Here is a 26497-nt window from a genome sequence, read left to right as displayed (position 1 = left end):
GTGATTCCTCAAGAAGTTGCTTGAGAAGAGTTCATGTCTGCACATTCTAGGCAAAGGGTGAAAACTTTGAAGGTGCTAAAATATAACACAGTTTTCATTTATTTCTGATTTAGTTTAGCCACAACATAATTCCCATAGTTCCATTTGCTATTCCATAGTTTTGATGACTTTACTATTATTCTAAAATGTGAAGAATGAGTAAATAATGAGTGTGCAACTTATTAGAAATGTACATCAAATAATGGTGTGCTTTGGAATGCTAAACAGTCATGATTGTGTGTGATGACAAGCCAGCTGGAGTTCCTTATCAGCCCAACAGCGTCACTTCAGTTTTCATGTTATCAAAGTGCAAACAAGAACTACTCCTTTCAGTTCTGTATGAATCAGAAACTAGGAAGCAAAAGGAGATTTCTTTATCTGATGACAGATACAGGATGTCCTTCTGATGCACTTAACTTCCTTGTAACCTCCTGAAACACAAGTGTGACTGCTGTGTGTTTTCCATTTCCTGTTTGATTGGTAACTAGTAGCACCTAATAAACATGCAAAAAAAAATACAAATGAAAAAATAAATCTAGTGCAATCAGTTTTCTAAAAAAATTATGTTCACATATGTGGACAGCAGGACTAAGTTGTGAAATATTAAATAATACCAAGCTATAGTAATCAGATTTTGTTTTTCATCAAATTGTTTATTATGTTTCCAGGAAAGTTGGTTATTCATGTTTTTGAAACGTTACAGGCATAACATCAGACATTTGCATAATTAATTCTAATTTAGATTAATTGCCAACCATGTTAAAATAAAATGTAGCATTATATATTCTGAATCTATGTATTGATTATCATTGTCCCATGTCTGCCAAACATATTGAGTGATCCAAACATCATCTGCAGCCTGAAACTGAACTTTTGGTCGGATTATAGCTGTATAGAAAGCTATTGGATGCTCCCTTCCTCCCTATTTAGTGAATCACTTAACCTCCAGTGTGCTGTCTGTCTGCATTGGTCTCAGAACAGTTTGAAATGCATCTGATTTTCATCCTAACTTCATATAAAGCCTCTCAAAGCAACATTTTTCAGCTTTTGAATGAACATTCCTTGATAGATGGATACAACGAGATACTGTGTCGATGTAGTGACACTAGGGGTTCGCTCTTGAGAGCCCCAATCACCTTTGCTTTATTCTGAAAAGGCCAATGAAAATTGGCAAGCAGAATTTGTATGCCGCTCTCCGCCCCGGACATATGGGTATAAAAGTAGATAGCATTCACCACTCATTCAGATTTGTGCTGAGGAGCCGAGAGAGAGTCCCGGCCATCTCAGCGGTCGGTTCAGCGCCGCAGCAGGAGGGACTCCATCAGGGAACAGAGGTTACATCCATAACCAAGACATTCCCTGTCTGTCACTGACTCAACGTTGTGTCGATGTTACTTCCTATAAGAAACGCTGCAGACTCTGAGCCATGTCACAAAGTACAGAGGAGAGGACACAGGCATGCTGCTGCGTTCTTCGCAGCGAGCACTCGACCAAGTCGTGACCTTCCAGCGAGTTAGGTAAGGCATCTCCCTTGTCTCATTAAAGGTGGGAGGAGGCACTTACCCGAGGAGGCTACAGGCGTTGGCCTTCCCTGATTTTTTATTAGCAATTTCCCGCCGAACACCTGCTAGAATAGCGCTGGGGAAGTGCTCTTCCCTCTCCAGGAGGAAGAGCACTACGGAGGTCACATATTACCTGAGGGAGGTTAACATGTGGCGAATACCTCACATGGACTTACCGACGGGGAAGTTCACACATGGAATGAAGCCACTGGGTGGACCTATCTACAGAGAGGGTACACAGCAACAGTGGCCGAGGCAGAGCGAAGCTCTGTCGAGGGGAAACACAGGGTTCACCTGAGGGGAAAACAAGCATCATACAGGATTACCGAGGGTGTAATCACCATGTATGGAGCACTGAGCCCAAGTCCTTGGGCTCACCTGAAAAGGGGCATACCACGAGTACTGGGCCTGGTGGCAAGAATCGGAGTACGAGTGAGCCACTAAGGGCTAGTGAAGAGTGTGTTCGTATGATGAATGTGTGCGCTGTGCACTCAGAAGAGTGTCCGTAGAAGCTGGTGAGGTGCAAGCAAAGCCCAGAGAAATCTCCCGAGATGTGGGCAGAAATTGAGGAATCCTCCTCCACAGTCCTGGGCACCAACTGGTGAGAGTGAATACAAACAGACAGGTAACCGCACCTCAATCGGACAGCAACCAAAATATACTCAAGCTCGTTCCAACTACACAAGAGAGAAGAGTTAGACTTCACTGTAAACAGCACACATAGTAATAGGGAATAATAAACTGGCAACGAAAGAGGGGAAACACAAGGCATAAGAAGGGAGTGCAATTAGAGGAAAGCAGGTGGCAACTCATCACCGTGATAAGCGTCTCCACAAGATCGATCAGCGTTCCCATGGAAACGCTGATCACGTGTGCCAACTCCAATTGTGAGACACAAAGGAGAGAAAAAAAAACAACAATTAGAGCCGGCACACATGCTGGAACCGTGACAGCAGTAATTTTTCAGTAATTTTTCCTCATTAAAAAAGTTGAATTCCTAAAGAATTCCCCATGAATTGTAATTTTGCAATATATGAAGGAAATCATGAGCACTCATGTTAAAATTAAGACTAATTTCAGTAACCTCATAAAAGCTGTTTTATTCTACATGGAGAGGGTCCGCACATGGGGGCTGCCATGTTTGAATCACATGACCAGCCGAATACTACTCGCTTAATCTCACTTTCACTCATTGATTAAAATAATCATACTGACTGTGAATACAAAATTTCTACAATGCCATATGAACTTGAAAACTATTGATTTTAAATGATACTGCATCCAAGCTGCTAGGTGTCAGTATAAGATGACACAAAGAAAACATTTACTGAGTGCACCTTAAAGCACACTGAATTATTTTATCATTATCCTGGCAATGATAAAACAGGTGAAAATATCCAATTGAAGGAGCATATTTATGGGTCAGCTCTTTTGACTTAGCCAGTAAGCAACAAGCTAGAAGGTCCAAAACACCCAAGCAACCACCAAGGCTGCAAATTCTGAATTTCCAAATTCTCATGAATATTACGTGACTATGGCCATATATTTGCAAAAAGAAGTTGTGTAGTTCATTACATGTATCACGGAAGTTTCAAGGTGAAATGTCCACTGTGTGGTGAAAAAAAGGAGTTAAATTTTCTCCCAAACAGATGAGGGTTAGAAGATTAGTGCTCTATCGAAGTATAAATCAACAAAGTTGACCTAACTTTCCTAAACAGAAAATCTAAACCTAACCGAGTGTCATAAAAAGCAAATGTGAGGTGAAAAGTCATTTTGAGGTGCTTCTATGACCCTTGTAGCTCACATCACGTGTCAACTCGCATGCTCCTTTGCACTGCAAGTGCGATGCGCAACTTAATCGTAATCGAAAAAGCTTGTAAATGTAGTTGGTTAAATTATGCAAATGTTAAAATGTATCTGTAGTAAATGTGCTGTAGTAAAAGTAAGTGTTATAATCTGAAGATTTGTCATTTTATTTTGTGACTTGTGTGAAAGGATATGCAAGAGATTGTTGTTGTTGCGCCTCTAGTGTTAATTTCACCAGGAAACTGCCACGTACATTGTACAACAATCCACGTAAAAATCTTTTTGTAAAAATGTAGGTATAGTCTATGAGACCAGATTGAAATTTTGCATGGGCAAGAATAAGAAATCTGGCCATTTCAGACTCCAGGTCATCTAAAAAAAGATAAATATATAGTACTGTAAGATATTGGAAATGTTTTATATTTTTGTATAACTATCATATAACTATTGTAGCTTAAAATTGAAAATTATATTTTATCATGTGAAATTTTATTTAAGGTTTACATAAAATCACAAATTCGTGGGAGAATAATCAAATATAACATTAAAAAAGATAATTAACTTCTAGCTTGGAAAGTGACCAGAAAAGAAATTCCAGTCACACATTGAACTAGAAATAAATGTAGTTACACAGGAAGTGCTACTCATAGAGTAAACAGATGATATTACTTGATAAAAAAAAGTATCATCGCATTCAGTTCCCCTGCTGAAAGAGAAGGGAAGCACTCAAATTATGTGCAACGTGGCTGAGAATAATTGTGACCTTGAGATGTGAAAATGTGGAATGCAAGGTGGAAAACCCGATCAGTTTGACACCAGATCAAACTGTAGCTCTGCACATCTCATTTGAAAAGTTAGAATACATCGTCATGGCATTTTTAAAATAGATATGGCCATAATAACCACAGTGATCATGAGGAAGTCAATAAATACAGTATGCCGAAGAACTGTACACCCTTATTGCTCACAATCGCTCTATAAATGCTGAATTATGGCTACAGCCACAATGTCCTTGACTTGATTCTTGGTCATCTGAATGGGTCTGCAAAATATAGGAGGACATAAATACTGAAGTGCCTTATAGAAATGGGTAGGCAATAATGAGGATATAATGACTTCATTAAACTTAATGTGTGTGATTTATCCAGCCATTTAAAGACCATGTTACAGACACTATTGAGTGAGGGTGCTCGGTATCACCCATAAGGCCATTATTATAAAACTATTCTACAGGGAGATGATTGTGAATTGGAAGAAGGTGACTTAATACAAATCTGGTTGTCTCTTTAGAAATGATATCTACCTGGGAATGATTTTGTTGCTTTAACAATGAAAGGTAACCATTTTACTATATAAGGAATTATTTTTTTTTTTTTCCGTTGAAGCACTCCAGCATTTACCTTTGTTGAATTTGCATGTGATTTGAATTAGGCTGAATGAAATTCCAAACTCTTCATGATGTCAGTGAATTTAGAATGCTGTTCAAAACATTATTCCATACTTTGTCATTTAGGACATGAAAGAATGAAGTCTTTGAGAATACAATATATCTATATACACCCTTAAAAAATCTTTAATGGACTTTAGAGCACTGTAAGTTCAGTAAGGCACCTTTTCTTATAAAGAAACATTTTTCACTGGTTCTTGTTACAGGTTCTTTAGCATCAGCATACTGGTTTCTGGATTCTATACAGAAGTGATTCCCTACCAGTGGTGTAGTTACACAGCTTCCTAGGAGTACTTGGCGAGATTTTTATTTGTATTTGTTACATCGATAAGGCAATATAAAAATATCTTATATAATAATAATGATAAAATTTGTTTTATAAAATATATAAAATGTGTGCGAGTTTTGTATATAGTAGAATAATATATAAGAAAATATTATATAATATCATTGTAAAGTGATCAATGGAAAGGCGGAGGCGAGAACCGGCTTGACGATATAAATAATAGTTTATTGAGAAACTTAAAAGAAGACACAAACACACACAGGACGGACATGTCCATTAACGATCTCTCTCTCCCGCACGATCCTCTGCAGTCAACCTTTATCTCTCACGGAGGCATAATTAGCCTAATACAGGACCGGGTGTGCCCCGCCCTCCGCCCTGCCACAATCATATATAATAATAATAATAATAATAATAATAATAATAATAATAATAATAACAAATAAAATAGAAAATTACTCATTAATATAAATTATTATTGTATTACATCCTTATTAATGTGCAGTACACTTCATTAGGTACATCTGTACATGTATATATTCATGCAGCAGTGCAGTGCATAAAATCATGCAGATACGTGTCAGGAGCTTCAGTTACACTTCAGAGCTTTCAGTGTTCACATCGGCCATCAGAATGGAGAAAAATGTGATCGCAGTGATTTTGACCGTAACATGATTGTTGGTGCCAGATGGGCTGGTTTGAGTATTTCTGTAACTGCTGATCTCCTGGGATTTTCTTGCACAACAGTCTCTAGAGTTCACTCAGAATGGTGCCAAAAACAAAAAAGCATCCAAAGAGCAGCAGTTCTGTGGATGGAAATGAATTGTTGATGAGAGAGGACAAGAATGGCCAGACTGGTTGGAGTTGACAGAAAGGCTCCGGTAACTCAGATAACCACTCTGTACAATTGTAGTGAGCAGAACAGCGTCTCAGAATGCTCATGTCGAACATTGAGGTGAATTTGCTACAACAGTAGAAGACCACATCTAAGTGAATGTATGTGGTATTCGATCAGTCTGTTTTCCACCAACAGTATTATTTAATGATTTGTTTATTTAAAGGGAGTTAAATAATATTAATGATAATGCTAAGTAATATCCAGTTAATAAGAACACATTTCTGGTTTGGTGTTGATGAAGGGGTACTTGAGCCATACTGATGGAACTAGTGGAGTACAATAGACAAAAAGGGTTGGGAAGCACTGTTTTCAAGCACAATTGTATAGATGGTTTTCTAAAGATTTGAGAATAAAAAGCTCATTATTACATTTACTCCTTTGCATCAGGCTGTAAAGCGCTTTCTGGTACCTTTATTTTGAAGACAGTGGATCTCTATCCCATCTGTGCTTGTGTAACGAAATGAAGAGAAACATATTCCCTACTGGCTGTAATTCTATAGTTTCTCTTGCACCATCCCACATGCACAACCCCTGCTGTCCAGGTGTAACTGCACATTTGCCTGTATACACTATTCCTAACAGCAGGAAACGATGAAAACTTGTCAAGTCATTGTTTTTTCTAATTCTTTGTACGCAAGATCCACTCAGTACATAGCAAGGGACTCGAGAAGCCATAAAAGCTGATGGTACAATTAAACGACCATATAGTCAGTGCAGGTAGTGCCTCAATGACTACTGTAACCTGGTAACAGGTTTCCCTAGGGCGGGACAGGACACTCGTGAGACGAGCTGCTATTCGACACCTGTCGCTTTGTTTTGTTTGTGAGACTAGGGAACAAGGGAGAAGGGAGGGCAGTGTAGGTGTCTTCAGTTTCAGCCATCATTGAACTATGAGACAAAGCATAGAGGAGAAGAGAGACATACAGGGAAGAGTGATGAGGCTGATATTTGCTGATCTTTAAAACAGAAGCATGAGTGTGATTCTGATAATACTGCAGCAAGAGAGAGAGAGACTCATTTAGACACACATCTACACACACACACATACATTTTCACACACTACAGATGTGAAACGATGAAATCCTAAAGAAACGGAGTACTAACCAGCTTTTTAAAGGACTTCTACTATATCACACTAAAGGATTCAACTTTGGATTCACATTTTGAGAGATACGCTATTAAATGAACATGAAGACTGGGAAGAAATCCTTCATAGGTAAGAACGTTTTGCATTCAGCCTAATCTACAGTGCTACATATTAACTTTTTATGAACACTTGCAAATCTGAGCTATTTTTGACTTTATGGAGGGAATATTTATTTATGCCCCAATAAAGTTCAGTGTCCGGGAAAATCAATTCCAGGGTTAATAAAAAAATATTTTTTATTGATTACGTAACCATATAACATAAAACACAGTATGTCATATATATATATATATATATATATATATATATATATATATATATATATATCCTAAATTGGAACAATAATGGTTGTTACCTCATATAAAATACAAACGTTGCTGTAAATGATGCACAAAGCTCTGCTAAAGTATTTTTAAAATAATTGCCCCGACCCTTTATTAGATTATACAGTAGTTTCAGCTCTACGCTGTTCATCGTGGTAGATTTTGATGCACTTTGAGTTTGGTTTCAAGATGTGGAATTGCTGCAAGTCTGTATAGGGATCCCCCCCCCCCCCATCAAAAAACACTTTATTTTAGCTACACATTTAACAACGGTCACCTGAGACAGTGAATATGGATATTTTGCAGCTACAGGTTACTACAGACTCAGCAGAGGCACTAAACCTAGCTAAAAATATAATGACATGAAATGCATTAAATGTAACAGAGAAATTCACTATGGAGACGTAATAAGTATGCAGGGCATTTTTGGCATTTTTGGCATTTTTGGCATTTTTGTGGCATTTTTGCCCCAAGCGCTGATTCACTTCTGGCCCTACCCTACACTGAAAGGTTTTGAACTACATAAATGTGCTTCTTGTGACAACATCTAAATGAACTGGTTTTTATTAAAGTCAGAAATATAATTTAACATCACTGAATCAACCTTATCACATTTGTCACGCATTTCTTTCAGACTGAAAAACAGGTTTTTGCATCACACTTCCATTTAATACACAACAGTTTGTTGTGGCCAATTTCTCTTTAAAAAAAAAGAAAACCCCTACAGCAAGTATAAGTATATTCTATTGTGCAAATAGGAAACAGACATTGCAGAGGCAATCATTATCATGTCACATATTGTCTTTAGTAGATCAGCTTTGACAGTCTGTCCATTCATTCATCCATCACAACAGACATAATCCACTTTCGTCTGATCCAGATGTCTAGGCTTTGATCTCTCTCACTCTCTGTTTGTTTCATGTGTCACTTGAGTGAGCACAACTCTCTCTTTCACTTTTACATTAAACATGGGACATACGCCTTAAAGTCAACATGAAACCAAAGTTAGTACACATTCCTGGTCTTGTGAAGGATTCTTCAGTGCAAGCTATTACAAAGAATAGCTTGCATGTTTGTCTTTGTAATCTTTCATCAAATGTTGCTCGCCTCGAAAATGGATTTCCTTTTCTCTTCCTGAGTTTTTCAAACCCTCTCTTCCAACAACAAATTTTCACTATCCAATCAATTCTGATGGATAAAAGCAAGTGCCACCGTAAATGTCCTTCTCGTTGAACATCATGTTTCACCAGGAAATATGTCATGTTACGGACGTAAAATATTGTGCAAATGCTGTTTCATGTTGAAACATTGGGGAACTACTCTCGTATTTATAAAGAGTATTAATCCTTTAATTAAATCTAAACTGCTTTTCACTTAGTTTAGTCTAGTAAAAAAACAAAACATGACAAATAGGCAAAACGTAGCATCGTAAAACCCTGACATTTGATAGTTATCACACAGAAAGAGAAACAGCAATAGTTATCTCACCCACGCTGTTCATTCATGTGGAGAGACATCTGTAATCGCCCGGAGAAGTACCGTGGCATGAAACCCCCGAAATGAGGACTTGTGGCTAGGGTTAGGCTTATCAAAATCTGCTTATTGAATGTATTGTGTACAGGATATGTAGTGTATTGTATATACTGTATAAGTCAAATGAAACAGGGTGCGGTTAAACACACGCAATAAATACGAAGATTGGCAAGCCTATGATGGAAATGTCTGAACATCCAAGGTGAGAATGCAATAATAAGGATGTTTTCATAATGCAGGCAAAAAGTTGTTACGGTGACATCTTCGTCATGAGACTGCCCTTGATTTAGACAATTTTACAACCCCAAATAAACACAATTTTCTATTAAATAATGAATGTAAACACTTTAACAAAAATACAAGTTGCATATTTCTGCTTTTAAACCCTTAAGAATGTCTTGCCCCATAGTCTTTATTGCCAGTGTATTACTGTATAATATATCATAATATCATTATACAGTATGTGGTTACCAACAGTATGTCACAGATGCTGTCGATATAGTTTAATTTGAATTGAACCCAGAACAAGGTCATGGGATGTGGGCACTCCAATTCTGTGGAAATATTTGAGCTTACATTCAAGCTACATTGTGCTTTTTTTTCATGTACTCTATTGACTATATCATTTCTTCCTAGAACAGTATTCGCTTAACTGAATAGTAATGAATATGGTCGGCTAAGGGAGTTGGAGACAGTTGCCGAGTGCCCACTAACACCCACATGCACAGTCATCTACATTCAATACACAGTCTTACACAATACACAGCTCTTAACAATACAAACACACTATGGAGGACAATGCATAACAACTTAAAGAGGCATTGAATATGAATGACGATAAGAGAAAGAGAGAGAGAGAGAAACTGAAGTAGTGGGCGAAATGCTCATACATAAATCACTCATAAAACAGAGAATTGATATAGCAAACATCGAAACCCTTAGGACCTGGCCAGGCTAAATGCTGCTAGGGAAAAATCTGTTAGTGTGTGGGCTTGGGGTTAGCTCTTAATTCATTTTGGTGAGCCAGTGTGGAGGTACAGGTGGTCTCAAGGGTCCAATCTGCCAAGAGCGGTGAGAGGAGCTGGCAGAAGTCCAGAATACCCTCCCCCCTCCCCCACACACACACTTCAGATGACTCACTTCCTGCCCACCCGAGAGTGGCAGACGGCATTTGACCGACTGACACACCGCCTGTTATGCAAATGTACACACTGGGTGCATTCCAGTCAGAAGTGATCATCCCTATGCTTAAGAGGGGGGTCAAAAGCAATGTTTTTTCGGAATTCACCATTTTTAATTGAAATGTAATTTTTATTTAGAAATTCTAAATTCTATCCCTTTTGGAATGCAGGGATTCTTGCACACGTCCTCGAACAGTAGGGACCAGTGTCTCCACAGTAACATGGCAAGACTAGTAACAGGAAATAAATAGTAACAATTGGGCCTCCGACAACCATGAAAGCATGAGTCATTCACAGGACTTTGGAGTGCAACGGAAAGACTTTGCCACCTGCCAGTTGGCCATAAGAGATATTGTTACCTTAACACGGTTTTGTCGTAGCAATGGCAGGCTAGTGGGGAAATAAATATAGCCAAGTACAGACAAGCCAAACCAGTCACCAGGTCTAGTCATATAATGTTGGTCAAGGGTACAAGGGATTAAGTCTTTTTATCTAAGTTTGAACAGTATATCTATTCTTTTATCATTTCAAACCAAACAAACTTTTTCTTGCATGAACAGTGTACTTGTGCAATCTTGGTTTGATATTTTGTTATCTAATGCATTGCCATTATACATTTTTAAGTTTGTCTTAAATAATCAAATATTTTGTGGCCATTGTATACATAAAAATACATTAAGAAACTGCAAAAAAGAAGCTCCTGTTTTGATAAATTCACGTTTGCATTAGGGCTGTCAGTCGATAAAAGAATTTTACTGAATAATTCACATGTTATTCTGATTAATCACAATTAATCGTGTAGATAAACATTTATATTTAAATAAAAATTTTAAGCTCCAAAAATCACATAAAGGAAACATGAAAATAATCCATATGATTCCAGTGGTTAAATCAATTTCTTCAGAAGTGATTTGACAGGTGTGGGTGAGAAAAAGATCAATACTTAAGTCTTTTTTTTACTATAAATTCTCTTCCCTGCTCAGTCAATCTCCACTTTAACTTTCACTTCCACATTCTTGTTCTTGTGTTTTTGGTGATTCATATTCTTCATGCATACACCACCTACTGGGCAGGGAGAAGACTTTCTAGCAAGAATGAATTTAAATATTGATCTGTTTCTCACCCACACCTATTATATCACTTATATCCATAATATGGATTACGTTTATGCTGCCTTTTTGTACTTTCGGTTGCATTGTATGGACATATGGAGCTCAAATATTTTTCTAAAAGTCTTCATCGGTTTCCTGTAAATGAAAGTAAGTCTACACATCTGGGATGGCATGCGGGTGAGTAAATTTTTGTGTGAACTATTCCTTTAAAGGGCACCTATTATGGAATTTTGAAAATTACCTTTCATGTAGTGTGTAACAGATTTAAGTGAACAAAAACATCCTGCAAAGTTTTATATATGAAAGTTCACCGTAAAAAAAGTTATTGTCTCTCAAAAGTAGGAGTCGACTCTGAGTCAATGTAATGAATCGTTTTTCCAACGAGTCATTTTCCTTTTCGTTGTGACGTCAAGACGAAAAATTATCAAATTGGCCGCGCCCACTCATTGTGCGCGCAGACACCAGGGAAAACTTGAAAACATCATGTCGACAACAAGACGCTGTGTTCTGAAGTGCGTATCAAAAGCGACCTTTTTTCACTGCCCAGGGACGAGCATGTGAAGAATCAGTGGCTAGAGTTTATATTTACAACTATACCACACAAGTATAGCCCGAACCTTGTGCTGTGTTCGCGTCATTTTAATGACGATACGCTTTACGAACACGAATGCTTTCAAGTGTGGATTCGCGAGCCGGTTGATACTGAAGGAAGGTTCAGTACCAAGTTTATTTGGATCAGCTTCTTCCTCCGAAACACAACCTGTAAGTATTATTAATAATTGTTGCTTTTATGTGTTTTTTAGCATGCTTAATAAGTATTTGTGTGTGTTGTGTAAGTTACGCTCAGCGCAGCTTCTTGGTCTCCAATGTCAATTTTTTTGGAATATGTGAAATGTTTGTCGATGTTATTGGAGTTGTCATAAAGAATAGAGCAATAACTTGTAGTAATGCAGTGCTTTACCAATATGTTTATGCGTTGGGCTAACGCAAACAATAACTGATTGGGTGTTTACCACCGAACTTTGGGCTATGATCGCTAACATAAATCAACTCAAATTCCTTCTCTGATTTTGATTTTTTTACTACAAAGCGGTGATGGGTGTTCCGTTTCCGACAATCTCTGCACAGAGTATACCAATCACAACTGACTGGGTCATCTGACCAATCACCGCAGATTAGCGTCACGCAAAGGAGGGGTTTGGAAAAATGAGTCGTTGAACGAATCATTTGGGAGTCGGTGAGCAAATCGGGTAAACATAAATGCATATTATAAGACAACAAAAGTGTTTTTTTTGTCATTGCATGCATGTAAAACTGTTGTTGGGGACTCCCAAAACAATATTAGGAACATTTTAAATGCCATAATAGGTGTCCTTTAAGGGTGCGTCAATGTACACCTCCATCAGACGGAGGTTTTTGGACCGTCTCTGTTGTGTCGCGTCATAAACTTACAGTTTTTAGGTCGCTGTGAAAACATACCAAAACATGTCTTGAGATCCCTGCTTTCGGATTTGCGCTCCAGCAGTGTTTCTAAGCAAGAACATGTTCTCATCTTGTGTTCTCGGTAAGTGTCCGAGAGCAGACACTTTGTTCTCTGTATAAGCTGCACGTTGCCTGTACAGCATGTTTCACCTGCTGCCCCCTGGAGAAAACAGGTGGTACTACATGCTTGAATAGCTTATATGGAAGGAATATTCCTTATTGCGGTCCGGGGACATAATTAATTGCATAAATTTTTTTAACATGTTATTTTTCATATTAAATCGAAAGCACTTGTTTATATGAAGAATTTGTTAACACTTTACAATAAGGCTCTATTTGTTAACGTTAGGTATCATGAACTAACAATGAGAAAAATATTTATACAGCATTTATAATCTTGGTAAAATTGAAATTTTCATTTCTTAAAATTAAATTGATTGTTTGTTAGTTTAGGTTAGTTTATATTGCATTAATTTACATATACAACTTAATTTTTTTCAAATGTATTTGTTTGTGTTGAAATTAACATTAACCAAGATTAATAAGTGCTGCAAAGTTTTTTCTTTCTTAGTTTTTGATAAATGAAGTTGTAAACTAATGTTAAAAAACATCCATAATGTAAAGTGTTACAACAAATGTTTTTTCTTACATGTTGTGCATTACTTAAATCCTAAACCACAAATTTCTTGATGCAGGACAAAACACATTTTAGAGAATCTTGCATCCATTTAATATTCATCGGGTCTTCACTGAGCTGAAATTAAAGAATATTTGCATTAGAGTTAAATTATATAATTTAACTACTAGATGTCCTTTCATAGAAGTCTCTTCCCTGTTATTTATGACCTAAAGCTCCTGTTGAGAATTCCCCTCTTGATTCCTCTTAACTGCTTACTGTAGAATGGCATGTTTGGTTTGATACAACCTGATGCATGTATGTCAGGTGATTTCATGCCATCCGATCCAGCTCTTGATTAAATGAACCTTGGCAAGACACCTTATATAAAGTAACCCACCACCAGGTTTTAAATTCTCTAGTCATGACCAGTTACAAGCTCTCGGTAAGTACCCCACCTCCTTGTTTAAAATTCAAGGATTGTCATTAATTTCAGACTGGTTTTACGAATATAGCAGGTTATACATTCCACAAGAAGTGGAAGTGGAAGTTAAAATGCAAAATGTAGACTCAAGGAACAATGCAGTATGGATACCACTGAAGTCTCCTTTTTGTTCTAAATGTGAATACTTTGAATATAGGACTGACAAAAATGCTTTAATAAGAGACAGTGGGGATGGCACTGTGTTATGACACTTATGTCATAACAGGGTTGGTGGACGACATTTGTAGCTGCAGTACAGGCAGTCGAGCTGAGTGATGCACAATGTAGTTCAAAGTATCAGTTTATGTAAGCCTTGATAGTGCAAGAGTAAGATAAGCCTAGAGTAAGATAATAATCTCTTAAAACACAAGCTTTAACAGATTAAAAATTTGCATCATGGTTCCTAGACCTTCTGACCAGTGACTTTTCCATGACTTTTCCAGATGTTCATGATTGTTGGATAATGATACAAAAAAATTTATTGAATAAATAACATTTTATTGACAAATTGCAATTCACAAATGAGCAATGACTTATGATTTATTTTAGACCTGATAACAAATGTGTGTATTTGGCTTGAACATAAGCATGAAGCATTTACACATTTCCATTGATCCCGGAAATACCCGGAATCTATGCCTGAGCATATCTAGGAAAACCTGTGTTAACTATTGAAACTTTTGTGGTTAAATTAATTTTCATGATCTGGAAATCACACTATATGTTAATTCACTGATACCCCTGGGTTTTCATGACCAAAAGCTAATTCTTGTAAATTGACTAGCATGGTGCTAGCAACACCAAGGTTGTGGGTTCAATTCCCAGGAAATGCACATACTGATATACAGTTGCTTTGGGAAAAGTGTCTACCACAAGGTCAGATGTAAATGTAGCCTCAGGCATGCCCTGATAATCAGGTATATTCTACATATTCAGTGTATACATGCTCACCATACAGATCACATCCTAGTACCACACCTGGCCTCAGGGCAAAGGTGCCATCAAAAGTGACACAATGTGCCTATGTAAAATGTGGTGGGAAAAAATTCCCCTGAACTGAATGTATCAGTTTCAATTTGTGACATTTGATATATTTCCTATTAATATTCAATTCTAAGTCCAGTTATACATATTATGCCATAAAATGGGTTGATTTATGTTTATAGGTAAAACAAAAAAACAAAAAAAGATTCAAATTGAGAATTTATTTTAATGGATTTAATAAAAGTATTTGGCATAAAAAGGATGAAAAACTATATTTTTATTTGGTTAGAGGAAATATGCCCTGATAAAGTGCCCCTTAACATGCCCCTCCTGGGTTCAAATATCACATCATAATGCACTGAGAACCTTAAAAAGTTGACTTTACTCAACTGATTTTAGTTCCCTCAATTGAATTGAATCCAAAAACTTGAGTAATTAAGTTCAGGTAACTAGATGCCCAAACTTAGATTTGCTATTTAAACATTGTTGTTTCTACTTAATTTTTTAATTTCATTTAATACATTTAGATCATACAACAACAGCTCAAATAAAGAAGATTATAACTGATTCTAGGTGAATCATAAAATAAACATACCACAGAAATGCATAGACAACTGTACTTCAGTTGCACAAGGAGAACTGAGATAGTTTCAATAGGGTCAGACTTGACCAAAGGGGACACAGATCACTCGAATGGTGACATCACAAAAAAAAAAAAAAAAACATAAATAATACTACAAAAGAGCTAAAATGTCTATGAATTTGTAACAACGTCTTGGTTACTGTTGTAACCTCTGTTCCCTGATGGAGACCACCTTTAGTTCAACTGACTCTAAGGGCTCAAACGGGGCTCTTCGCAAGCCCAGGAAGACCACGGAGAGATCCCACAAGTGAAAGAGGTGTGGCCTAGGAGGATTCAGCCTCCTGGCGCCTCTCAGGAACCAGATGATCAGGTCGTGCTTCCCCAGCGACAAATGCCACTTCAAGGCATATAGCTGCCTTGTAGAGGGAGCCCTGGCCTGAGTGATCGTGTCTACCTGGTAGGCCACTTAGATATTCCGTGTCCCATCCAGAAGCCAGAAAGGAGGTCCTGCCTCAGGAGAACTCACCAGAGAAGGGCTGTCGTGAGGAGCATGAGTTCCGAGAACCAAGTTTAGGTGGGCCAGTATGGTGCCACGAGGATGACCTGTTCTTCGTCCTCCCTGACCTTGCACAAAGTTTGTGCAAGCAGGCTCACTGGGGGGAAAGCATACTTGCGTAGCCCCCAGGGCCAGCTGTGCACAAGTGCATCAGTGCCGAGGGGAGCCTCGGTCAGAGAATACCAGAGCAGGCAGTGGGAGGATTCCCGGGAAGCAAACAGATCTACCTGTGCTTCGCCGAATCGACTCCAAATCAGCTGGACCACCTGGGCGTCAACTGCCATGACAGTGTGTCCACTGTACAGTTAAGGTCGCCCGGGATGTGAGTGACCTGCAGCGACCTCAGTCGAAGAGGAGACGGTGGGCGAGTTGCGACATGTGACGTGAGTCCCACCTTGGTGGCTTATATATGCTACTGTTGCTGTGTTGTCCATTCGGACCAAGACGTGCTTGCCCTGGATGAATAGTAAAAGCCTCAGCAGGGCCAGCAATGCTGCCAGCAACTCGAGCCAACTGATATGCCAACACAGTCGCGGTCCTGTCCAGCTGCCAGTGGCTGCGTGCCCCTTACACACGGTTGTTCCTTGAAGCACTTACCTTGCTCTGCATACCCACCATAGGACCGGTCAGCGACAAGGGAGGAGGGAGACCATCCTCTGACTCGTCCCAACCGCAAGAAGGTTGGAGGTCGCCTTCGTAGCACCCTGGATGCGAATGTTCATGTCCGGCTGTCATGACAACAATGGCCGTAAAAACCAGCTGTGTGACCCAGGGAGTGAGGAAACCACTCTTTTTTTGGAAAATGTGGGTACCGCAGCCCCTTGGGAGTGCAGCGAAAACAAAACAAAAGGGAACACAGGATTCTCATCCCGGCCCTCCACCGGGGGATGGAGGGGTCTGGATACCAGCTCCAGGGTTCCAGCGGACCTCTTCCTCTCTGGGTCGTCCATCTCAGGGCTCCCTAGGGCTCTTAGCGCCAGACCGTGAGGTTGGGGCACCAGCTTCCTGTGGGGGGTTCTACAGGGAGCCACCTGAGTTTCAAATTGACTACAGCCCAGAAACGTGAGGCAGCGCTCGTGGCCGTCAGAGGCGAAGAGATAGCGAACCACATCCAGGAACTACACACAGATGGAAAGGCATCTTTAAAAAGATGCTGTCCATCAGTGCGCACTCTTTTAGAGGAAACAAACTCTTTTTTTTCTGCAAGAATATATACTCTTTTAGCTGTCGAAGCGCCCAGGGGCGTACTCTGCATCAATTGCGCAGAGGGGGAGAACGCAGCTGAAATGCGATGTATATCCAACAGCAGATGCTTCTCAATGAGGTGCTCGATGCCACTCTGCTCTGAAGAAAAAATCTGAATGAGTGGTTGCGAGCCAGCTCCTTTTATACCCGTATGTCCGGGGGAGTGGCATGCAAATTCCACTCGCCAATTCCCATTGGCCTTTTCTGAAAGATCAGATGTGCGCCCAAGAGTGACCCCTAGTGTCACTACATCAACACAATTTTGAGTGAGTGACAGATAGGGAACAACTATTTAAATGCCTCCATAAGTTCCCTTTGACCAAGCAACCATAATTAAATAATTCAAGTGCAAGGCGTTATGTGTATAGCCTAATTTTGTACTCAATTTGAGTTATTAACATGAAAAAATGTATCTGGATTTTTAAGATAATAACGTTCAAAGAGCATAGATATTTGAATTTTGAGCCCAAATCGTGACATTTCAAGAAATGTTTAATTAAGAAAACATATTTTTCCAGTAGGGTTTACGGAAATGTTAGTTTCTGACACTCGTCTGCCAAATGCCTAAATGTAATGTAATCCGTAGCAACCCTAAAGCATATCGCAAGACACCAAGTAAACTTAAATAGGGTGAATATTTTAGCACATCTGTTCACCACAGGCATGTCTTGCATTCATTTTGTGCATATTTCTCATCAGCATGTGCATCTCATTAGCATATCATTTCCACCATGCCCATTCATTTTCCTCTGATGCACCTTCTTCATCATGTCTGATATGGATTTATTTAATGTGATGAGATTATGGGCAGAGTTGTGAAGTAATTTTCCATTGAAAGAAAGAAAGCGTCCAATCCGTTTCCAACTAAATGGAGCGCTTCCCCAGCCCGTCGCCTCGCCCCCTACCGGCCGATCAGAGAGTTGTGGGATCCCATAAACGTCCATTTACTATCCTTTGGTTACACAAGTGATGTCAGAGCCTCGCCTCCACGCAACCACGTGTTCCATATAAAAATATGAGTCCAGCACGGACAGTGGAAGACAGTAGCGCTGAGCACCAGACAGCGTGACATCAACAAGCGGTTTGCAGCGGTCGGAGATCAGCGCGGTTCGATAGAAGATTTCTGAAGGAATCTTTTTCTCTTTTGGATATTTAAGTATAACTGAATAAGATGGCAGTTACCCAAACTGGATGTGACTTGACATACTGCAGGATGAGGGGGATCGTGACAGTTCTCACCGGTACGTCGCGAATAGATTAATTATGGGGTCTATAATAGATTTTAGGTATTCTGCTTTGCAAAAAAATAAAAAAAAATTAAAATGAAACGAAGCAGCTGTAGAGAGAAAAAAATGTCTTTATGTATATTTTTGGGTCTGTGTGATGAGGGTCGAAGGTATGACCCCATCATGTATTTATTTTGTAAACATAATTTTTAATAGTGCATGTCATTTTTAGCTATTGCTTGTTTTGCTGGTCGCATTTTGTATAGGGATTTTTCACTTATTTCTTTATTATGATTTATTATTCTACTGAATATTATTTTCTTCATTTCAAAATGGATTTTTCTACATTTGATAATTAAATGAGATCGAAATATAGCTGATGAACGTCAATTCCTAATCAAAATAAATAGCGAGTATGTACAGTGGTATACAGTGAACGATGCGGTGTGTTGTGTAACACAGGAACCCAAGTTCGTAACATAAAACCCACATGGGTCCTCTGCATCATAACATTTGTAAAAAAAAAATCTTTTTGCCGTAGACTTGTGGTGCAAACGATTAATTCACCGATACCTTTGAGATTTTTAAGCGTTTCTTATCACACATGTTTGACATTTCAGTTCAAATGCAAAAGTATCTGTGACGTCAGCTGTGGATTTCCTTCTGACGTAAATGCCTCATTCTTTTTTTTTTTTCCACTGCAGCTTTCATTAAAGAAAGAAAGATGGGCTTAAACGACTTCATCCAGAAACTGGTCTCCAATCCTCCTATTTGTCAACAGTAAGTAACCCATATTAATATGTGAGCAAAGGTATAAACAATATTGATGATTCATGTAGAATATACATAGAAAGCATTCTGAATAAATATGATCATATATGATGCTGAAAGCTACATTTTGTAATTTGAATGCATTAGCAACAGTGGTTCGGGAAATTTCCAGCATTCAATCACCAAGTGCAATGTTACCTGAGCAGTTTATTTATATACATCTTAAGTAGGTTTACTGTACCGTGATAGAGGTTGTAATCCTATCAACTGACTTTGGCTGTACATTCTGCTAATTGTGTAGGTTAATCTGTGCCAGGCAAGGCAAAGCCAGCACCAGAATAGTACTCCATGAAAAGGAGTATTCAGCTGGTCGCTTGGGTGCAGTAAGCACCCTTGAGCAAATCCCTTATGTCCCCTAGATGAGGATAAGCGTTTAATTAAATTCAGGTCTGACCAGTGGAAAATTTCTCACTGCGTCACCTCTACCTTTCATATGCACCACAATATTTCTAAAATGTAAATATTATAATATTCTATTGTTGTCTAATAGGTTGAATCAAAGCCTTCAGCCCTAAGATGGCCCAATATTTTTGTCACTGAAATATATGACTCATCATTTTGCTTTTGTTTACAAGTCGTATTATTGGCCAGGAAGGACTGTCTCTAGGGAGGCAAATGGTTTAAAAAAAATCTAGGACATTCATATCATCTAGTGTTCTTGCACTGGTAACAGCTGCCTGCTTTGTTAAGTCAAAAGCTCTGAAAATTTGAATTAACCAACAAACCTGAAACTGCACCTCACAAACTTGAACAACACTGCTATCTATCGGTCAGCAGTGGCATTACAGGAAATACTACTAAGCTGATTGTAATGGACAGTATAGTTGAAATGTAGGTTAAATATAGGTTAAAATTTACATATAGCCAGTGTATTATGGAAAGTGTACATCATTTTCACCTTTCTGCCTTGATTACTTCATTTTAAATGGTCCTGCACATTGAGACAAAGCCTTAATAAAAACACACGGTCATAAAAGCTGCATGGATAATAATGACAGAAGAACGAACAAAGTTTTGCTTAAAGGTGCTGTAAGCGATCATGAAAATGTATGTAAAACAATTGTCCTACTCACTGAAAGATATTAATAAAATAATTGTTGTAAGACATCTGTGACAACACTAGACTCTGTAAACAGCAAACAAAAATTTGGTGACGATTCACTGATGATTTCTGCCTGTCAGTCATTCTGTGCGTTCTCACAGTATTGTAGTTACAGTGAATTATTGAGGCTTAGTGCATTTTTATGCCATGTTGTTCATAACAGTTGTCAGTTGAGGGCGCCATTTTGCTGCTGCTGCTGTTTTTGACAACCGCAAATAAAATAAAAAATGCAGCGCTTTGGAAAGAGGGGGCGTGTCTAATTTAACAGCTCAGTCTCATGGAAGACACTGAAACCGCTTGAAATTTCATGTCAACTATCTGCTTTTATTAAGGCAGGAAAATGTGGTCAAGTCTAATGTTCAAAGTTTCGAGTCTTGAACAAATGTTTCTATCTATAACACTTCTTATTCTTCTTTTCTTCAGTACTGAGGTTGATTCCTTCTTAAAAATTGATGAGAACGAGAATGAGGAGCTGGAAGAGAATCACCTGTGTTTGACCAATCCCAGGAGCTCTTTGGCTGAAGAAACTCAGTATGTTTTTATTCATACTTTCTTTAATTCACATATTTTTGTCTGGGAAAATGCATTTCAACCAGGCCTCTTGCTTTTTGCATTACTAATATTATGTTTTATTTACTGAACAGGATCAAACCCTCAGATTTTGACTACTTGAAGATCATCGGAAAGGGCAGCTTTGGAAAGGTGGGCACAAAGATGTTCAGTTGAATAATGGCATACAGTCAAGATGTCAAAATGTAAAATAAGAGCACTAACTGTATCTTAATCTACAGGTTCTGCTTGCGCACCACAAGGAAAGCGAACAATACTATGCAGTGAAGGTGCTACAGAAGAAAATCATTCTGAAAAAGAAAGAGGTAGGTCCTAATGCATGTTTACACAAAAGTGAAAGCACTTCACCACTCATAATAGCAATCATAATAACAATCGCTCTTAAAACGTTTTTCCAGCAAAAGCATATCATGGCAGAAAGGAGTGTATTAATGAAGAACATCAAACATCCATTCCTGGTGGGTCTGCACTTCTCTTTCCAAACCACAGACAAACTGTACTTTGTACTAGACTACATCAATGGAGGCGAGGTGAGTAAACAATGCATTCATGCACTTGAGGCCACACCTCATCTCAAAATAGATGTTAATAGAGTTCTGAACTAATGAACTCTCTACATGTTTTTCTATATTTGAAGTTATTCTACCACCTCCAGCGAGAGAGGGTATTTCTGGAGCCAAGAGCAAGGTTTTATGCTGCTGAAATTGCTAGTGCACTCGGATACCTCCATTCCCTGAACATCGTTTACAGGTATTTGATTGCTTTTGGCGACCCCTAGAGGAGAAGTCGTGAACTGTTCCCTCAATTACGGCAAGTATAATGAAGAACACAGAGTCTAACCTTTTCTTCTTGGTTTTCACAGAGACTTAAAGCCTGAGAACATCCTCTTGGACCCTCAGGGACACATTGTGCTGACAGATTTTGGTCTATGCAAAGAGGGGCTTGAACCAAGCGGAACAACCACAACATTCTGTGGAACTCCTGAGGTGAGCCTTAAAGTACATTTTTAAAATACTTACACGAGATAGCACAGAGTTTAGACACAAAATCCTATTTTGAATGGTGTTTTGATTTATGTTTTCTCCCTCCACAGTACTTGGCACCAGAGGTTCTTCAGAAACAAGCGTATGATCGTACCGTAGATTGGTGGTGCTTGGGATCAGTACTGTTTGAGATGCTGTATGGCCTGGTGAGAAGAATTGGAAGTCTTTAGCATGAAACATTACTACATCACCCTTAGGTTGATGAAGTTCAAAGTTTAGAATACAGTAACTGATTACTTTAATCAGATTACACCCAACACTGGCCTTGTGAGGTAGTTTCTGAATAGTGAGGTTTGTTACTGTGACGCACTTAAAGTGTTTATATCAAGAAAGCGCTTTTGCAATGGGCTTGCAAAGTGTTTGAGTCTGCGTCTGCATTCTTGCATAGAGTGTGTTTCTGGTGTCAGCAGAAGATAAATTATTGAAACATTATTAATTATTGAATCTTTGCCTTCATCTAGCCTCCATTCTACAGTCGCAACACAGCCGAGATGTACAACAACATTCTACACAAGCCTCTAGTTCTGAAGCCAAACGTGTCCAACGCTGGCCGTGAGCTGCTGGAGGGTCTGTTGCACAAGGATCGAACCAAGAGACTGGGGTCGAAAGATGATTTTGTAAGTCAAGCCGCATACCCAAGCTATCATTCTACATGCACATGGTTTATTTGTCCTGAGATTGGCGATTCTTATATCAACATTTGCTTCCTTGTAGCTGGAACTGAAGTATCACAGCTTCTTCTCGCCCATCAACTGGGACGACCTCATGGCCAAGAAAATCACCCCTCCTTTTGTTCCCACAGTGGTAAGTTAACTCTATACTTGCTCTATTTGTGTACTCTTACAAATACGACTGCGATTCACATTTCTGATCTGCTAAATAACACGTTGTCTCTATTGAATCTTCAGTCTGGTCCCACTGACCTTCGGCACTTTGATCCCGAGTTCACCCACCTACCTGTGTCTACCTCACTTTGCAACACCGATAACCTGCACGTAACCAGCAGTGTACGGGAGGCGGCCGGAGCGTTCCCAGGTTTTTCTTACGGTCCCCCGGCTGATCTTGCCTTCCAGTAAGGGCTTTCCACATGCACTTCTCAAGAACGTCCATTCCAGCTTCACTAGAACCAACAAGATAGACAGTGGAGGCAGAGTCAACCCAGACGAAGGACCAGAGGGTGGGACAATAAGCTCTTCCAAATTTTGAGATCACATGTACAACCCGGACACAATCCAGACACCTGTGGATTTCTAAGAGGAGTGTGGGACGTTTAGAGCCTCGTACAAACTACTGCAAAAACTTCCAGAAAAGATGCAATATGTGCCAAGACATGAATGCACATAGGACCTGAGCTCCTAGTTAGCTTAGAAGTGCCTGAGAGGTTAAATTATGGTGACAAGACTGTGGAAAACAGGTCAAATGAAAGACTATGAGGATGGGCGAAACGCCTTCCGTGACCTTTTTACATTTGATCAATGGTTTAGACAAAATGTCATATAAACAGTTCTTTTTATGATGTTTTATTTAATTGTATTTTAATGCATCATTGCACAGTGGAGGTTAAGGATCAAGAAAAGTACAATATATATGGATAGTCTGAATGGGAATATTTGCAGTATACATTAACCTCAACTACTACAAGAGGATACACAGGCTGTCCGACTTAAATATCAATAGACTTTTGAAAGAAACCTTTATCATCTTCTTCCTAATGACTAAATTTAATTTAATATCTGCATTATTGTTTTAGTATGGCTTGTCTGAACTCTTCAATTCATATTTAAAACTTCCCAAACTATGTAAAGAGCTGTAGGCACAAGCTGTTTGCTTGGATTTTTTGTCTGAATGAATAGAAGGCTTCCTGTGTTCCTCCGAAAAAGTATGTTGTCTCTTACGCGTACTTTCTTTCCTTGTTTTCTCCAATGCCAGCACTTTTACATGATATGCCAGACACTGTGTTTCTTGGATAGGCAATGTTAGTAGTAAACTAGGTACATTAAATTATTTTAGCACATTTAGTGAGATAGTATATATGTTTTATACCACAGATAACGGTTATCAAACAGACTGTAATCAGATTGTATTTTATCATAGTTCTCTGTGTTGATGGCTGTCCATTGCAAACACAGCATGTCTATTAGATTGTATTGAAATCACACTCATCGTGTACAGAAGTTACATGTAGTAGCCCTGAAAGAACGGTGTCTTTTTCTTCTTTTCTTTTCAAATTGTGCCTGTTCAGCTATGTAATGTATGTTGTGATACATTTCCATGTATGTCTATCATTCCTGTCTGCATGTTCCTAGCTGGACAGGGATATGGAATGCTGTGCAATAGACGTGGTGACTTAATTGAGATGTGAACAAATTGTCATGCAAGGCATTCTTGGGACGATTGAGTGCTATCGACTTGATGAAGAAGAGGCATTTGAATGCCTCATGAAACTCATCCCTCTTTTCACTGTAATATATTTAATATATTTGGACCAGTAATGTTCTTTACATTGTTCTTTAGATAATGACAAACATGGCAATACAGATAAAGTTTATTTTCTTCCATTTTTGGAAGCTACATATATATTGTTTTATATTTTTCCATGTATATTTATTTACATGTCAAATATTTTACCTCTAATGATCAGAGTATTACATTTGTAGAATTATGAAATATTGGAGAATGATCTGAATGGGAAATAAATATGTAAAAATGAATCTGTGTTTTAGAGTGTTTCAGTGTGCTTATTCCTTATCTTTGTTGTCATTCTTTTGACAAAAAATGACCATTAACTAGGATTAATAAATGCTGGAAAGGTTAGTTCATGATAGGTCATCCTAAATCTGTAATGCATTTGATGCATATGAACCTTTTGTAAATGTTTCCATTCTTTCTAATGTTTTTTGTTTGTTTGCTTGTTTTTAATGTTTGTTTGTTTGTTTGTTTACCCTTTGAACAAAATATTACAAATTTCTCATTAGAAAAAGATTAAATCTAATGAAAATAAAAATGTATATCATAGTAACGATTTTAAAACAATTGCGCTTATTAAATTTACACTTATGCATAAAATACTTAGCCATAAGCAGAAACAGATGTCTCAAAGTTTTGAATCCAAAATAGGTCAATTGTGTGATTCGTGTTGATCTGATGAGTTTTTGAAAGTTGAGTTCCTCATTCCAAAATGTTCCAAAACAAATACAAAAGAGAGAGGACCCGAGCTCCTAATGAGCTTAGAAGTGCCTGAGAAGTTAAATTATGGTGACAAGACTGTGGAAAACAGGCAAAATGAAAGACTTTGTGGATGGGCGAAACACCTTCCGTGACCTTTTAACATTTGATCAAAGGTGTAGACAAAAAGTCATATAAAAAACATTTTTTATGACCATTAACCAAAACAAATACAAAAACAAATACAAGAGTGACAGAGAGACTTCATCTTGGGAATTAACATCACTTCCGTTTGAAAATAATATTTATGTGAAAATTGGCATATTTATTTTTATACATTTCCATTGAAGCAAAGAATTTTGGGTTGTGAGTGCCATCGAAGGATATACCTCATGCATCATCCGAATTCCTGTGAAAGAAGGTCACATTCGAAGACTGCATTCGAAATGCCCCACGAGCCCCTCGATCTTCCCAATCAGCGTCTTCACTAGTGCAGTATGCATGTGATGACCTCCGGCCCTCTATGAATGAGCACGGTGTGGTCGTATTTGGCGGGTCTGACGATGATAATGATGTGTGTCCTTCGCAGCATCATAGAATGGTCAATGGAGGATGCTGCAGCTCCTCCCCCCACCAATGTTGAGGAGTGTACACTGGCCATTGAGTTACTCTGCATAATTGCGCGGGCTGTCGAGGAGCTTGGCCTTGAGTGGTCGCCTCCTGTCGAGCCAGAAAATTCTCGTCTGAATGAATGATTCATGTACACGGTCTGCCTTCAAAAGACCATGGTTTGGAAAGCAGTGTTGTTCCTCTCTGAGTTTCACACGAAGCTTACTGAGACCTGGCGCATACCCTACTCTGCGCATGCCCTGATTGGAGGGGCTGCTGTCCTCAGGCATATATTAGCATCTTTGTACTCCATGCCCCATTCCCCGCTGGGAGTGAACGCCTTGGCCCACAAGTGGTTGGAGAAAAACAAATACGCATTTTCCCCCAATTCGTCTCGTTCACTCTGTCATATGCAAAGTCAGAGAAAACAATGACTAGGTTCTATTGGTTGCACCAAAATGGCCCAATCTGCCATGGTTTCCAGAAATTATGGAAATATTAGGCAACCCTCCATGGGCAATACTTCTGAGGGGGATCTGCTCTCTCAAGCACAGGGCACGATTTGGCATCCCTAGCCAGAGCTGTGGATCCTACACGTATGGCCCCTGAACGGATTACAGTGCACAAGCTGAAACTGGCTCAGTCTATACTGAACACCAATTTGCAA

General features: G+C 38.8%; 1 protein-coding gene across 1 annotated transcript; it reads left to right on the top strand.

Moving 5' to 3' along the window:
- Positions 1-18340: 18340 nt before the first annotated feature.
- On the top strand, positions 18341-24742 carry si:ch211-195b13.1 (STKc_SGK domain-containing protein). The gene is made up of 12 exons (XM_052092743.1): positions 18341-18525; positions 19215-19290; positions 20867-20974; positions 21088-21145; positions 21235-21318; positions 21412-21543; positions 21651-21763; positions 21876-21999; positions 22107-22202; positions 22518-22673; positions 22771-22860; positions 22965-24742. Exons 1-12 carry the CDS (start codon positions 18456-18458, stop codon positions 23130-23132), a joined length of 1275 nt encoding a protein of 424 aa, XP_051948703.1. The 5' UTR covers positions 18341-18455; the 3' UTR covers positions 23133-24742.
- The last annotated feature ends 1755 nt before the right edge of the window (positions 24743-26497 follow it).

Source organism: Xyrauchen texanus, chromosome 26 (genome assembly GCF_025860055.1).
Source record: "Xyrauchen texanus isolate HMW12.3.18 chromosome 26, RBS_HiC_50CHRs, whole genome shotgun sequence".
Taxonomy (NCBI): Eukaryota; Metazoa; Chordata; class Actinopteri; order Cypriniformes; family Catostomidae; genus Xyrauchen; species Xyrauchen texanus.
This window is presented reverse-complemented; position numbering and strand designations above follow the sequence as displayed.